Genomic DNA, 17,475 nt, shown 5'->3' with positions numbered 1-17,475 from the left:
CTCGTAAAACTATCTGTTATCACTTCCTGTCCTTTCTTCAACTAATTCCACCAATGTTATCCATATGTGGTAGGGGAGACCGGGGATGATAGTAACACTTTTTGTTTGAGCAAGTGTAACTCAGTGGTTGTTGGTGCTAGAGATCTCAAATTTTGACATGTGGTACCCATATTTGTCTTCTGTAAATGACATACACTTGAACTTCTACTACACCATCACAGATTATGTAAATTAATGTCAAACACAAAGAGGTATCATGTTACAACCTACCCCAATACCGGGGTGAATTGTAACACTACTTGAGGATGGATGTAACAATTAAATTATTATACTTAAAAAAAGATCCACACTTAAAATGTATGCAGGCACTTTAATGAATAATAAAGAAGGAACCATAAACTTGTCAGAATACAACAATAATGATAAAAAAATAAATAGAAAGTATAAGTTAAATACAATAAAAATACATACAATTAAATAAATAAATATATATTAAATAAAATAAAGAATAATAAAGTATAAACTGTTGTGTGTGTGTGTGTGTTTTGTAGCCTTGGTGACTTGTCTCACAGATGTTCCTAGATGACTTCAGCTGCTCCCTTCTGGAGAACTTCTGCAGGGACACCCCTGTACAAAATGTCAATATAAGGGGAACAGTTACAACCCTCCCCATGCCAGGCAGCCATTAAAAAGATAACCATTTTTAGCATTTAGCTTCAAAGCTAGCACTAATGCAGCATATCAAATTAAACTAGAGAAACTACTACTTGAGCTTATGTAAGTGAAACACCTGTATCTACAACACAATGGACACTATGCAAAAAATAGTTGTGATGGAAATATTTACTTTCTTACCTGAAAAATCGTTTTTTGACTCCAGAACAGACAGTTTTCAACTCAGAGACATGAGGCTTCACCTGTGAGCTCCATTTGTAAGTGGGCATGGACTGTATTGATGGCATCACCACAGCTCGTTTCTGAGTGGTCAAACTGAGAGTGTTACAACTATCCCTTTGTTACAACCATCCCCGGTCTCCCCTACCTGTGTTATTGCATAAATGAGCACATTTAACAATGCTATAATAAGGTAGGTCTAGACTAGGTGCTCACCAAGGACAGTGTAATTAGTTTAACCATTAGGCAGAAAGGTGTTGACAGATGAAGTTTCTTTCTTTTTGTTTTCAGGGTTAGGGTTAAATTGAAAGTTTTATTACAACAAAGATGCAACAACGTACTGTAGGCTATATAAACATAGCCTATCTAAACAAAGCCTGACAGCACAAGGCTAAACAGAGTCTGCTGCAGAGCTGAGCAAAACCAAACAGGATAGGGACACACAGGGTTAAACTCAGTGGGATGGCACCACCTATTGGTCATGTATGGAGTTATTTTTGTCTCATAAATACCTGTAAACCATGGATGTATTATCTGTAAACACACAGAAGGTGATCTACAAATGTTCCTTGGTTTGCACACGTGTTTTGCTATCCACAGAGGGTGATCTACAAATGTTCCTTGGTGCACACGTGTTTTGCTATCCACAAATACAAATGTCTAATTTGTAACTTGTATTTTGGTTTTTACAAATAAATGTGTATTTGTAAATATATTGGGTATTTGTAAATGTATAATTTTCCATTTGTAAAAACAAAAAAGCCATTTGTAAAACCGAAAATTCTGTTTGTGAAGTGTGACTCTGCATTTGTGGATCACCAATCACACACACGCATCTCTTTCTGCAATGACGTATTTCTGAGACATTCCTGGTCGAGATCAGATCCACAAACTCACAGCTGCTGATTCACAAAGGGCCGCTCTCCTCACCAGTAGGGGCGGTGGTGGCGAGTCTCCTCACCAGTAGGGGCGGTGGTGGCGAGTAGAAACGTTGGCAACACTGTACTGGCTTATCTCGAGAAATTATTTTAATTCCCACTGTTAATGCGTCACTTTATTAAGTTTTCATATTTTTTCATGCGATAAAGTAACTGTTTAGACCCCCAATATGCGGTTAGTTTATCCAAATGACGCCTGTTTGGAAGTTTGCTCCGCCGTTCGCGGTGGTTAGCAGCAGCCTAGTTAGCAGCTAACTAGGCTACCACCGGACGAGCGGTCTATCACAAGTTGCGTTTCCATCCACCTTTTTTTATTCGCACTTTCAAAAATTGCGAATAAATACTTGAATGGAAACGCCAGAAATTTGAATAAAGGCAGTAAATGCGCATACAAGTTTATACGCTTGGAGGGGGTGGATTTGTCAGCGTATCGATTAAAGGAAATGCGAGTTTTTGTGATGGAAACAGATTATGCGAATTGAGCCAGAGTTTGTGGGAGAAGTGCTGCTGGACTTCACCCAGCCACGTTCAAACAAATGGAGAACGACGCCCCGGTCTCCCAGCTCTCCTCTCTGCACCCCGCGACACAAACGCGCTCCGTAACCCATAATCTTTTGTTTATGACGGTTAAGACTACACAAACAAACGCCGTAACATCGTTATGTAACTTATTGATTTTTCACCGGCTTCGTAAACAGATGCACATGGAGGAGAGGAGCATAACCAAAACAGCGGAAAAGCGAGCAGACTGTCACAGTTCCCTACTGTCTTTCTGTGTAAATATCTCATGTTACAACATGAAAACTTGCAGCTTATATTCAAGTGCGGCCTATATATGTATTTTCTTTTAAAATGTAGCTGGTGCGGCTTATACAGGTGCGTCTTTAGTCCGGAAAGTACGTAAATTGTCCATGATGTTGAGTGTCAGCTGAGTGTCAACTGTTGGATACATTCACGCTCTCTTATGACGTAATCTCACGGCGCACTCCTCCTCTCCCAATAATCGCAAAACAATAATGAATGGAAACGGTCATAAATTCGCATTTGCTTTTTGCGCATTTTCACAAAATCCGCTTTTAAATTCGATACGACTTGGATGGAAACCCAGCTAACAGAGGCTACCGCCGGGCTGCTGTGGTGGTCGGCAGGCTAACCTCCGCTGTCATCCCGGTCTCCCCCGACTCGGTTTTTCCCCCCGGAATGACGACGCTGGTTAGCCAGCCCACCGCAGCAGCCCGGCTGCTGTTTAGATCTGATTAGATGTTAGACTGTTTAGATCCCCAATATCTGGTTATTTTTATCCAAATGACGCCTGTTTGTAAGTTTGCTCCGCCGTTCGCGGTGGTAGCCTAGAGCGGGTAAGCTCGGTGCTGGCTCTGGCTGCTGCCATGTCATGTCGCCATGTTTTTACGTTCAGTGGCAGCGTGACGGTAGGAAACCACGGAAACTCCGGAGCTGTCGGCTCAGGTCGAGGTGGCGTCTGCGAAAAGTCACCGTGGTAACGCAGTGAGCAAAGATATTCAATAAATGGAAAGATAGCTACTCCATGAGCGGCTGCTCCAATGATATGAAATGGTATACACTTCCTGTCTCTCTAAATGGGCGTGGCCAACCGTCACCCCACCTCGTCTGTGATCGTGTGTGTGTGGATTTATACAATTTGTAGGTAGATGAAAGTGAGATATTTATATTTTCTTATGATAACATTAAATATTTACACTACTAACAGTCATATTTAGCATGCCAAAAATAATTTAAATCATTTTCACGGGAGTTCGCGGGCGTTTGTTTGACGTTGCCTAGGAGATCTGTGCCAAATCTCGCGAGAGTGTGTCGTAGAGACAGAGACAGGTCTGGAACAAAGTGGATTTTCTCCGGATCTCTCCGTCTGAAAATTACCATTTTGGTGTCAAACTGTTCAGAAGAGATGTGGCTTGTGAAAAATGAGTCCAAAATTTGCTTCAGTGACCGTGGGGAGAAAGGCCCGACCATAATCGGTGTTCACATTAAATTGTCCCATAGGAATCAATACACTCCAAGCTGCCTCTGGTCTCTCTAAAGGGGCGTGGCCGTGCAGAAGCCCACGTGACATGCATACAGGAAGCTAACTCGTCATGAAAGGTCTTGGTTTATAAACCGTCTTTGCAGTGAGGACTGTGAGGACTGCACGTTCAGGTGCAGTCGGGCAGACGGCCGTCAGTAACAAACCAGATGTCATTTTAGTCACAGAAGTGGAGAGAAAGCCGGTAAAACGTGGGTCAGATACCACATCGCCATGACAACATATTGTCACGTATTGTTTTGCCTCGTGCTGACGGACCACTTGTTTACCTAAAGGCTAGTTTAAGCCGTTACCTGCAGCGGCTGTTGTCCGTCTGCCATCTAACCGATTTCACGTGAATGCAGCATGAAAAATACGACTGTGTTGCTTGTGATCTACAACTACACCGCTAGGTGGGAGTAATTCTTACACAATATAGGCTACCTTAAAATATTTCCTAATCAATTGTGTAAATTGGTATTCTGTTATTTTTGCATTGTATTGTAGCCTACCTTTTTGCATTGCATCTCTGTATCTTCCACATACTGTATTGATGCGCTAATGAATTTGAATGACATGAATGAACATACATGAATTTATATTTCCTCTGATTAGGTCATATTGTTCACACTTGAATGCATCAGGTGAGGACTTGTATATAAAGAGGTGCATCTCCACTTTATTACTTAATGTCTGATGAAGGGCAGATGCCCGAAACATCACGTTTATTAAATTGTCAAGGAGCAGCTTCTAAAGTGTATATTATTAACATCTGTATTGATAAAAGCATGTGTATCAATCAAGCGCTTTCCCTCTTCCTGATTCCTTCCTTCCTCATTCAGTGCCCCACGGTGAGGTGCTGTGTGTGGGTGTCTGCCAAAAATGGGCATGCAATAACATCATGCACCATATGACAGTTTCACTTTCAATGGTCGAGAGTCAGCATCGAAGCAGAAGTTACATGTACGGTGGAGAGAATACTGGAAACACTGGGATATTACAACTCAAATTGCTTCTGATTTCACATTTGCAAAGAGAGGAGTTTTACCAGAGCCACACCTGAGTGAAAATATCTTTCAAGGAGGTTGACGGGTTGGTACAGTACTCTCTTCTTTGTTTCCTGCTTTATTCAGAAACAAAATGTCCTCTCCTTTAGAAAAGGATCTCTCCTGTCCTGTCTGCCATGATGTCTTCAAAGACCCTGTTGTTCTGTCATGCAGCCACAGTTTCTGTAAAGACTGTCTGCAGAAATGGTGGAGGGAGAAACAAATTCAAAAGTGTCCACTTTGTAAGGAGATATTCTTGCTGAAAGATCCACCTTGCAACTTGGCATTAAAGAACCTGTGTGAGACCTTTTTACAGCAGATGGATCAGAGATCATCAGCAGGATCAGAGTCTGTCTGCAGTCTGCACTCTGAGAAACTCAGACTCTTCTGTCTGGACCATCAGCAGCCGGTGTGTGTCGTCTGCAGAGACTCAAAAACACACAAGAACCACAGATTCAGTCCCATCGATGAAGCTGCTCAGGATCACAAAGAGGAGCTTCAGAAACTCCTGAAGCCTTTACAAGAGAAACTGAAGCTGTTTGAACAAGTTAAAGGAAACTTTGATGAAACAGCCAAACACATCAAGGTCCAGGTCCAACACACAGAGAGACAGATCAAGGAGCAGTTTAAGAAGCTTCATCAGTTTCTAGAGGAGGAAGAGGAGGCCAGGATCAAAGCTCTGAGGGAGGAAGAGCAGCAGAAGAGTCGGGTGATGAAGGAGAAGACTGAGGCTCTGAGCAGAGAGATAGCAGCTCTGTCTCACACAGTCAGAGCCACAGAGGACGAGCTGAGAGCTGAAGACGTCTCGTTCCTGAGGAACTACAAGGCTGCAGTGGAAAGAGTCCAGCAGCGCCCCCTGCTGGATGATCCACAGCTGGGCTCAGGAGCTCTGATAGATGTGGCCAAACATCTGGGCAACCTGGCCTTCAACATCTGGAACAAGATGAAGGACCTGGTCTCCTACAGTCCTGTGGTTCTGGACCCAAACTCTGCTGAAAAACATCTCATCCTGTCTGATGATCTGACCAGTGTGAAACTCGGGGAGGCACAGCAGCTTCCTGAAAACCCAGAGAGGCTCGATACCCACCACTGTGTCCTGGGCTCGAAGGGCTTTAACTCTGGGACTCACAGCTGGGATGTTGAAGTGGAAAATGATCAATTCTGGGCCCTAGGTGTGGTACAGGAATCAGTCCAGAGGAAGGGCACAATACCATTGGGATTCTGGGAAATATGTCTACTTAATGGAGAATACACAGCTGCCTCACCACCACTCTCACAGAAAGCTCTCTCAGTGAAGAAGAAGCTCCAGAGAGTCAGAGTTCAGCTCGACTTTGATGGAGGAAGGCTGTCTTTCTACGATCTTGATACTTACACACACATACACACATTCAAACACACCTTCACAGAGAGAGTCTTCCCGTACATTGGCAACCGCAATAAACTTCCACTGAGGATATTACCAGTGTCAGCTTCTGTGACAGTGGATCACTGAACTGTATCTTTATAAAGACAAATCTGCTGTATGCCAGCACGTGAAAAACCACTCCTTAAACCTGTACGGCAGTGGTCTGACGAGGGGGAGGAGGAACTCAGACATTCTTCTGACAACACTGACTGGTAACAGGTAGGTGTGCCCCGAATGGCATTTTTTTGGCCGAAGCCGAATAAAATCAAAACGCTTGGCCGAATAACCAAATAATACAGAATACCGAAAGTGGTTTTAAAGTTTTTCCTTTTTTTTTTAATAGGGCCTATTGGATAAATAAAATATATTTTTTAGACTTAATTTTCAAAGAAAGTAAATGTTTATTGACTACCCTGACAGTTTTTGAATATTCCGGTTGCTGTTGCTCATCAAAACAAGTTGAATAAAGTTTTTCATTTATCGGCCCATAGTGAGTGCTGAAAGATCTATGCAAGTAGAATAGAGAATAGAGAATAGAGAATAGAGAATAGAGAATAGAGAAGTACATTCCAAAAAAACCCAAGTGTCTTTTCAAACAGTGGTTCCTAACCTTTCTTGGTCAGACTTTTTTTTTTAATTCATCAATTAGGCTACTAGACATTTCAGGCGACCTCATTTGAATTTCAGGCGACCCTACGTGGGGTCCCGACCCCAAGGTTGGGAAACACTGTTTTAAAAGCTGTCGGCCACGGACAGAGTGGGCGACATGCTGCATGAGGAACTTTCGTTTTAACTGCTGCAGCCTCTCTCCCTGTCGTACTCAGCATGCTGTTCAGGGTGTTTGGTTTGAATCATTAAAAGGCGCGTTCCTACAGGAACGGTCCCCTCACTCAGCCTCTCAGTGGCCGTGTCTCCGCTGACAGGACGCACCGGGCTCTTGGACTGTGCAGCTTTCCCCCCACTGCTCTTGTTGCTGTTGTTTTTCCAGCAGCACTAGGCCTACTAATAAAGCTGCCCTTCGTCGCGCGATCGCGTATTTATGCTTTTTTTTTTTTTGCAATATTCGGCCGAATATATTCGGTTACCGAATATATTCGGTTACCGAATATTCGGTGCATCCCATTAGTAACAGGTTTTTGACGCATGCGCAGACCCACATGAACAGACTGACAAAGTTACATGGTAGGCCACGTTAGATCCTGTGAGGATAATGTTATCACAACTAAGTCAGTTAAAGTGCTTGATAGGATCTTGAAATATATTTCAATAAATTAAAAACCCTAACTCATTTTTAAAAGAAGTGGATATAGTGAAGGAGTAGGAGTTTAATCGTAGATAGATAGGTTTTGTACAGGTAATGGAAACCAGGCATGGGAGGGATTGAATGCAATAATGGGCAGGGAATTAAGGAAAAAGCTAAATGTGGCACATTTGTTAATGATTTAAACATCCTCTGTGTGCGAGAGACCCTAAAGCAGGCTGCAGTACTATCTGTGACCAGACAGACAGCTATGATGAACCAACCACCATTCTGAGGAAGAAGTACCTATCATATAGCCTACTGTATGTATGTGTCTCTCCAAAATCAAACCCAGCAAAGCTCCAGGGCCGGACGGCCTCAGACGAAGGGTGCTGAAGTCACGCTCCCAACAGCTTAAGGGGGTTTATCACTCAGCTGGTTCACAGACTCTGTTGAATTGTTCCATTTTTTCGTAACCTATTGAAAAACTCCACAATAATACCCATGCCTAATATCTCTAAGGCTTAGATTTTTTTTTATCCATCTGCCGATTTAGGGTCCCATGGGCGAGCCGTAATATACTGTATACAAGGAAATCTTTTATTCCATATACACAAGCACTTAATGCAAATGACTGCACCTGATTTTAAGTATATGCTCTAAAGGTTTTTCTTTTTCTTTTAACATACGGCTGCTGTTATTTCTTGGCTATTTGCATAATTTGTTATTGTGGTATGATGAGAAGTCTCTTGTGATTCGTCTTTTTGTTTGTAATGTAATCTATGGGGGAAAATTTCCACTAAGGTGAACAATGTAGTTAAACTGAACTAAAATAAACTAAACTACTTTCAGATTAAATGAAGCTTCTCACAATTGATTGGTGAATATGATAATTATAGTTTTCTTCACACTTGCAGTAAGAGGTTAAAGATGTATCATGTACAGTAGGCTTGTCTATAGTAGAGCTCATATGATGAATATCTGCTACTTATCTTGGAAACACTGTACTGCTGGTGCGTTTTTGTGTGTGTGTGATGTATGTTGTACTGAAATGTTTTTTGAGGGAGAGGAATATGAATCACTGCAATAATTTTTAATCTTTATAGTGCTTCTATTATGGATTTTTTAGCATGTATTATCAATGAGGTGTATGTGTTATGTTATGGGATATGTGCCATACAGTTATGTAATTGTTGGTGTTGGTATGGCTGAGGGTGTACTGTTTGTTGTCATTGTGGCTGTCAAGGCATTCATGACGCAGCACAGAGTCCAAGACAAATTTCCCTGAGCGGGACAATAAAGTTTATCGTATCGTATCACTGTGAGGAATCATTTCTTCATTTGTTTGAACAGTGTTTGTTTAATTCTGCATGGTCATTATGATTGTGAACAGATTCATTCTTTCAGTATATGAATGAATGAATGAATTAATTAATATTTTATTTTCGTGTCGTGCCACCATTGTAGCCCATCCCATATGGGAATACAAGACACATTTACTAAGAACATCAGAAATGTTATATATAAATGTATAAATCACTGTGTATGGAAAGGCAGGTGATTTATTTAAAATATAAAGGTGATCATTCTGAAACTAATAAAGAATAAAATATAAATTGTCAATTGTCAATAAAATATCAATCATATGTTTTTCAGCCTAATCACAATTGCCAGAGGTAAAAAACTCATGTTAGGCTGCAAACAAACTATACTTCAGCCCACTTCAGTGTACTGCTTCACTCAGTGTAGTAATTACAGTAACGTCCAACTTGAAGTATGACAGACTATGACATTTAACATCCCAGTCAACCTATACGTACAGTGTCATTAAGCCACTTGTAAGCAACCGGGTAAAATACATTAAAAACAAAGTTTAAGGATACCACAACTGGGTATTTGCCAACATATTTAATAAAATGTGAAAATGTCTTCAGCTTATATTAACTCATTCATCCTAATTTAATTTTAGCGTGTAAATAGTGTGAGTGACAAAAGGAAAGAGACAAAGACGAGATGTGAATATGGTCAGTAGATTATATTACTCTCTTTAAAAAAAGACTTCATTACAAGAGTTGACTTCATTCATTCAGACACAGTCCAAGTCTTTACATCAGTATCCGACATACCATTCATCACTAACTGCATAACAACCACAAAGCCACTGCATTGTATCCAAGTAACTAATCTCTGTGCTCCCAGATGACAAAAACATGGACCCCTGAAGTAATGAGCTTCAGAAGAATCAACTCTTTAGATTGAACAGGTTATTTTACTCAATGGAGGCGTCTACTGATTTTACCTAATCTCTGCTCAACATTAAAAATGACCCATTGATGGTGCAGTTAGAGTTTCACTTCAACCCCTCTTCCCTTTATTTTTATATTCATGTATGTTAAATTCAGCAACTCTCATCTGACAGGCAGCCTGGTGGTCCAACACTTTGGCAAAGAGTAAAGACACCTCAGCTGCTTCTCAAAGGATTAACATGAAACCAGGTGAAGACATTCATGGTCCCCAAAAGATGAATCTGAATGACTTCGATTTCTCATCCAGCATCACAAAGATTGAACTTGTCCAACAATTCAGCTCATGACAGCATCCTACTAAAACTACAAAGTGAGTTCCCAGCAGCCTCAGCTGGAGATGAAAGCTAAAAACCACAAGAGACAAACAACCAAAAAAAAAAACAAACCCCCAAAAACAAAATACATGATTTGAAGTTATGAATCTCTGCTGCAGTCTCACCGTCTGACTCAGGTCTGAACTCCATAAACTGCAGTGCGTTATATATAAAACCTTTCTACATGTAACTTTTTACAGGGCAGTAAACAGTTTGGCATTGAAGCGCAGTTCGTAAAAAATGAAAGAACTGAAAAATGTGTGAAGTTTACCAAGGCAACGTGACAAAACTGAGATGTACTTGACAACTAAATTGAAGCTGCACTGATCAACATTCAAAAATGGATCAAATTACATTCGGCATGTAGACACGAACGTGACTCCGATTGACTGATAGTGTTTCTCTGTGCCTGCTGGACGTGTAATAAGGAGAGACTCACCATAACTTTATATGGTGATAAAACTCCAGATGTTGTGTTTGGAGCTCGTTCTGCTGCATGTGCAGCTTTAAATACAACCAATACTGCATTTTATTGAATACGTCAGATCAGAAATCTCAGTGTCAATGAATGTAGGCGTAGTTTGATCCTATCCTGATCACTGATACTCTGTAGCCATCCAGCAAATGGAAATGCATAGTGAATCTAAAACAGCAGTGTTCATATCGCTCTCTAACCCCGTTCTCTCAGTATTTTCCCCTCCACCAGCCCAGGTATAGCATCCTCCCTACCTCACCTGTTCTCTGTTAAAGCAGCGTTCACACCACACGTTTCCTGTCCACCACTTTCAGAGACATTAGCGTTTGATGTTTTAACGTGAAGCTGTGACACCGCTTTAATGAGTCAGGCTGCTCTTTGACGGATCATACGCTCAGGCTCACGTCATCGTTTCTGATAGATGGAAGTTGCAGCCAAGCAGGGCTAAAAACGAGTCCAAAGTATTTAAAAAGAAACAAAAAGACCTTCTTTTGTTCGTGTTTCTCCTCCTACTCCTTCCCTCTGCCCATTTGTTCATCCCTCCCTCCCCCCTCTCTCTCTCTCTTTCTGGCACAGTTTGGGTGTTTTACTTGAGTTCATATAAAAAGGCGCTGAGCTTTTCTCCTCCGCCCCGATGCTACATGATGATCCGTGGCTCTGGGACCGACTCGTTGATGGATTTGTGAGGCAGGACATTGGCGCCGTTGAGGTAGAGCTCGTCATTCACGATCACATCCTCGCCCAGCACCGTCACGTTCTCCATACGAACCTGACGACACAGAATAACACAGACTCATGTCACACTGAACCATCATCATGCAGGTGAATGAAGTGATCAAACCCTTTTGTCTTAAACGAAACATCGCAAATTTCTTTATTGAATGTTGTTTTACAGTTCATTTAATCTTGAACTGGTCATGATATGGTGACAACCATGGATGGTGGCTCAGCCTGTAGCATGTTTACCATTAGGGCTTTGTCCTAAACACAGTGGACTCCGACCCGTCGCTGCATCTCATCCCCCTCACTCACTCCCTAGCTTTCCTGTCGCTCTATCACTGTCTCTTTAATGAAGCCATATGGGCCCTAAAAAACACATTATAAAAGTTGTTTACTCTGGAAAAGTAGGACTGGATGCTGCTTCAAATATTGCAGCCAAGAAAAAACAGCCACTATGGGTTAGTGAGATTATTATCAAAGGTTATGATTTTAGAAACTCCAGTGTTGCTCTGCCCTGTTAGCTTTGGGAAAACAAAATGAGAGTAAAAGCCACAAGATCCATGAAATTAAATCATCTCAATGAAAACTTAATTTTACTAAATCATGTTTTTCTGACGAAAATTTGATGATTCATAGTCAGGGAAGTGGTAAGTTAACTATTTTCACATCCAGATAGTGGAGGTCAGTTCACAAGATGTTTTACTAAGGCCTATAATAATTAATGTTAGTGTTATAATAACTAAGAAATGTGGAATAAAATCCGCAACAACTTAAAATAAACAGGCCTGGGTGCGGAGTGAAAAGATAATAGAAACCGGCACTCACATTGTCTGTGCCCAGGGACAGCAGATACTGTATAAATTAGCTTACAGCTAAATCTGGCACAATATAGTATGTATTGAGCATTGTCCCTGTTAAATAAACAAACAAATAAATAAATAAACAAAAAAGTATACAAACTTTATTGGGCAATGGATGAAATTGGATGCGATTAGACTCCGAAATGTGTCCCAAGACATAATAACTCCCACATTCACACAGACCTCCTTCATTAATCAGAGGCAACAGCGACCGATCGCAATTAAACCCAAACATCTGTGTCCTCGCTGCCACGCTGGCGCCACAGAGCAGCTGGCGACCTCTGACCTCTACTCACCCACTGGCCGACGGAGGAGCTCCATCCCACGATGCAGCTCTCCAGCCAGGAGTGCGATCGAACTCGTGCCCCTTTCAGCACAGTGCATCGTTTTATCCTGACGCCGTCTTCCACAATCACGCCGGCGCCGATGGTCACGTTGGGGCCGATGGTGCAGTTCTCTCCGATCTGAGCCGTCGGGTCCTGCGGGCGGAAAGACAGAGAGGGTCGTCATGGAGCAAAGCTCTTTATTTCAACCGCTCGGACCAAGTCAAAAAGATGCGCCACTCACCACCAGGACGTTGCCAAGGAAACCGGGGCCGGTGCGTAGCCTCTCGGGAGCGTGTTGCCGTACCGACTGAAGGTACATACACATCCCTGTCAGGAAGTCTTTAGGCTGACCGATGTCCATCCAGAAACCTGGAGACAGACGGACAGAGACGCAGGCAGACGGACAAACAGCATACGGAGATAGAGACGGTGAGAGCAGTTAGTTACCATGGAAACAAGGGCACGAAACAAGGTCACAGGAGGAGAGACGGATTGAAAGAGCAAATTGGTGCTTTTTAATTTTTTCTCTTCTATTTTTTGCATCACTGCTGAATATTTGGTTTCCTGCTTACAACTAAATTACAATTACAATTCAACACAGATTTTCTGAAAGATGAAATAAACCAAACGGCCTCTTGTTTTTTTGTTTTTGAAAATGCTGGGAAATGATGAAATCATTGCAAAATATATCAAAAAGTCCCAAACTTCAATATAAGGATTGATTTGCACAAAATAAAACAATTTTATGAAAAAATAACACAAGTAAATTAAACTATGATCATTTTTTAGAAAGCAGAATTGTGTAATCTGTCTACATAAATAATATAATAATTTATTGTTTCACAAATTAACAGTATGAAATGTATACTTAATGCGCTAAAGTTCTCACTTATTTAATCTCAAACTAGTTTATATTTAAGCCTGTGCACATCTTTATGTAAATGAAACTGTTGCAATCATTCGACCATACTGAGGATTTCAGTGATAATTCTTTATTTCACTCAATCTGATCTGTCATGTGACTTTAAAAGGCGATCTATTGTTGATAGTCAACTGTGAATCAAGTGACAGATCCACCTCATTTCATTCAGAAAATCCTCTACAGGAGTCATGAGTAACTCCAGTCGTCCTCACAGATAAATAAACAGGAAGCTGATCGGAGACTCGTGGTGTCGCTAGGACCTGGACCAGAGTCAGCAGCGACTCTGACCGGTCCGCCTGCCTGGACTACAGGAGGAGAGGGAGCTCAGCTAGATGGTTGCACTGCTTCAGACAAAGCTGATCGCTCCCAGAGTGGGACAAGCATCTAGTGAAGCACCGATAACAGACTTGGATCAAATGTATTCTCATCTACAGTTTCCTGACATGTAGATGTTGGTTGTTGTTGGTTATCTGTGCTTCTCTACAAGCGATTTCTCTCCAGAACTACGTGAGCTCAGGTGTGAAGAAAAAGCCCAAACACTTACGTCTGGTGGAGCTGTGAGCTGCAGAGACCAGAGCGAGCACACAGGTTCAACTTCCCACAGTGAATCAACACAGAAATCAGCCAGATGTATGTACAGTATGTATGTATGCGTTATAACTACAGAGACGACATCTTTAAATGTTCCTGCAGTTTTTTCTCTCTCTACCGTGTAGCTGGTTTTCATCCCTTCATCGGCAGATAGAAACTCTGTTGAGTTGTGTAACTGGCCACAGTGAACATCAGGTCGTCTCCATGTGCTCTAACACTATAGTGCTGCAGCAGTAGTCATAGTTACCCTGTAGCTCCATGGCGTACAGATGACCCTCTTCAGCCATGACTGGAAATATTTCTTTCTCTATGGACGTTGGTCTCAGCTGCAGACACACACACACAAAAAGTCATCACAGACATAAAGATGCTGCCTCTATGTTATGGACAAAGATCTGCAGTTATACGATTCGGTAATATAATGACACACATTTAGGCCGTGTGTGTTGGTGTGTGTGTAGGTGTCTTACCTGGATCCTGCTGAGCATGCTGGGATTGAAGATGTACATGCCGGCATTGATCTTGTTAGAGACGAACACCTGCGGTTTCTCAACGAAGCGATGGATCCTCCCGCTCTCCGACTCAAACACCACCACGCCGTATTTAGAGGGCTCCTCCACCCGAGTCACCTTCACACACACAAAGATGATGTTTAGATTATAAATTTGCCCAAATTAAGTTTTACCATTGTTTTAGAGCAAGTTATGTTTAAGTTTTATATTTTTGGAGTTCAAATTTCACTTAACGGTGTCTAATGTTTCATTTGCCATTTAAAATCACACTGAATCATGTCCTGATCATTCTGAGTGTGACAGTGTAATTGTTGGTTTTGGACTGACAGTCAAAGATTTCACCCTGTTTCTCTCTGTCAACGTTCATGTAAAGCAGCTCAACATTACAACAGTCTTGACTGGACCTTCTGCAGAGGTCGTCAGCTTTCATCCAAACAAATGTTAAAACTATTCATGTTGTATCCAGTCTGTCTCACCACGATGGTTCCCTCCTTGCCGTGGTTGCGGTGGAACTGCAGCATATCGTTGAAGGGAAAATCACAGATGACGTCTGAATTCAGGACGAAAAACGGCTCGTTGTCCACGTTGAGCAGCTCCCGGGCCAACGCCAGAGGACCCGCTATCCAGAACACACACACACACACACACACACACACACATTCAGGTCAAAGCTCCTGTCTGAGCCCTGATGGATCTTAAACTGCAGCGTAGCACTGATGTGTCGAGTGGTGATGACAGAACCTCACCTGTTCCCAGAGGCTCCTTCTCATGAGACAGAGAAATACGGATCTTCAGCTGAGGAGAAAGCAGAGAAACTTTCAAGATGCTGCAGAGTGACATCAGAATATGTCAGGGTGGATTCACACATATCTTTTTTTGGAGCCAGTGTGTTGGTGTTGGTGTGTGTTCAGTGAGTGTAACAGTGTGTACATACTCTCTCCTCCTGGACTCTCATCTCTCTCTCCAGCAGCTCTGACATGTAGCTCACCGCCAGAACCACATGGTCCACCCCAGCCTACACACACACACACACACACACACACACAGAGAATGACTGATCACCTCCATTCAAGACAGAAGCATCGACATCCACAGTTCGTTAAATCTCCCCCGTGTTGTTGCTCCGTACCTTGACCAGCGCCTCCACCTGGTGCAGCAGGATGGGTTTGTTGCAGAACTCCACCAGAGGTTTGGGGACGCTGAGAGTGAGCGGTCGCAGCCGGGTCCCGTAGCCGCCCACCAGGATCAGAGCCTTCATGCTTCTAGCGAGTTAGCAACCACAGATCATCAATAACAAATCCGCAAGCAGCCTGGAGGAGAGATGAGAGTCACAGTCATACACTGATTGTTTTTTTAACCAATTAGGTAATAGCAATAATCATAATACTTTATTATTATTTTTTATTCATCACATAAAATTGCATCAACACTTCTACTGCAGTATGTGTATCTCTGTATGTACAGTGATCACTTTAGTTCAGAGAAATCGCTTTCGACTTTTTAATTATTTTCATCATCAATTACTAATCTGATAATGTCATTTGGTCTGTGAAAAGTCAAACAACAGTAAATATGCCAATTACATGAACAGTAGCCAAAATAACATATATTATATGACACAGGGAGGAGCACAAAGTATCTGAAGCGAATTCTGAAGTGAACTAAACAATCAACTGACTATAGTTAATAAGATAAGACGTTTGACTGACTGGTCATTTTAGATTTTAAATTAGCCATTTTGCTAATAACTACAGTCTTGAGTTTATACACGCATGTGATGTGACTGAGTACACCCCGTGTCTCAGAGGTTATGATAGCCTATTTACACCTCATAAATGACACCACACCATTTTTTTAATCTTGTATGGGTGGAGCAAGAAGTGCTGATATCAATGTCAATAAAGATTATATAGGCCTATGGTAAATTGGTGTGGTCCTCTTCTTTCACTCCCATCTGTCGCCTATTGTCCCAACCGGTCCTGCCAGACAGACGCCTCCACTGAGACTGGCTCTGCCGGAGGTTTCTTCGCCGCTGTCAGGACGTGAAACTCACTGTCAGAGCTGCCATAACGATCTAAGGTCTTGACCTAATCTACCCCGCAGTGTGTCAGTGGCAGTGATGCTGAATGGGATTAGTCAAGGAGCCGCCTCAGATTCACTCCTTGGTTAAGTCTGGTTGTAGATGTGTGTCAGTGTGCTGGGTCTTATTAGGGTTTCAGTCAAGAAAACAGCAGCAGCAACAACAACAACAACACAGACTCAGATTCAAAACAGGTTCATCATCACTCTGACAGCTAATTAGCAGGTGCCACCAACACACAGCGACTCTGAGCTCTCACCGCCCTAAAACAGCTTCTGTCCGAGTATTAATATCGGCTCGTTAGGGTCTAAACATCTGTCCACTGCTATGTGACTGAGCTCATGTTTTGGTCCCTGACAAGTGAAGTTACAGTGATTGTAGCTAACTCGGGCTAGCTAAGCAGGCTAACAACCCTCTGACTTAATTCACAGCCGTTCAGAACAAACCGCCGACTAACTGCAGTTTAACGTCCTGTCTGTGTCTTCAGTCTGTGTGGAAGATAGGAAAAAAAAGAAACAAAAATAGTAAAAACTTACAGGTATTTGTTCAGCAGGAGCTTTCTGAATGACTGAAACTCTAATAATGACACGTAAGACTGTTCAAACCCAAGCTCACGTAGAGTCGGCGTGACACATTCAACATCCGGTTTAGATTTTCAAAATAAACTGTAAGCGGTTAGTGGGATTTGATAAACCGGTTCTACAAGTACCCTGCTGTATGATAATTATGATACTTTGATATGACTTTATGTTTTGTGTTTTTTCTTAATGATTTGACATCTATAAAAGACAAACTAAAACTTCTT

General features: G+C 42.0%; 2 protein-coding genes across 2 annotated transcripts; one reads left to right on the top strand and one right to left on the bottom strand.

Moving 5' to 3' along the window:
- The first annotated feature begins 4,858 nt into the window (after nt 1-4,858).
- LOC146987636 (E3 ubiquitin-protein ligase TRIM39-like) lies at nt 4,859-6,426 on the top strand. The gene has a single exon (XM_085776890.1). It carries the CDS (start codon nt 5,014-5,016, stop codon nt 6,409-6,411), a length of 1,398 nt encoding a protein of 465 aa, XP_085633016.1. The 5' UTR covers nt 4,859-5,013; the 3' UTR covers nt 6,412-6,426.
- A 3,154-nt stretch (nt 6,427-9,580) lies between these two features.
- gmppb (GDP-mannose pyrophosphorylase B) lies at nt 9,581-17,285 on the bottom strand. The gene is made up of 10 exons (XM_085776891.1): nt 17,207-17,285; nt 15,720-15,900; nt 15,525-15,605; nt 15,337-15,385; nt 15,067-15,209; nt 14,549-14,707; nt 14,326-14,404; nt 12,807-12,934; nt 12,536-12,718; nt 9,581-11,428 (listed from the first exon to the last, which is right to left on the bottom strand). The coding sequence occupies exons 2-10, from the start codon at nt 15,846-15,848 to the stop codon at nt 11,297-11,299; spliced, it is 1,083 nt and encodes a 360-aa protein (XP_085633017.1). The 5' UTR covers nt 15,849-15,900; nt 17,207-17,285; the 3' UTR covers nt 9,581-11,296.
- Between the last annotated feature and the right edge of the window lie 190 nt (nt 17,286-17,475).

This window comes from Trachurus japonicus, chromosome 5 (genome assembly GCF_045865225.1).
Source record: "Trachurus japonicus isolate A0001 chromosome 5, Traja_1.0".
NCBI lineage: Eukaryota > Metazoa > Chordata > Actinopteri > Carangiformes > Carangidae > Trachurus > Trachurus japonicus.
The sequence above is the reverse complement of the archived record's forward strand: the minus strand, read 5'-3'. Positions and strand labels throughout refer to the sequence as shown.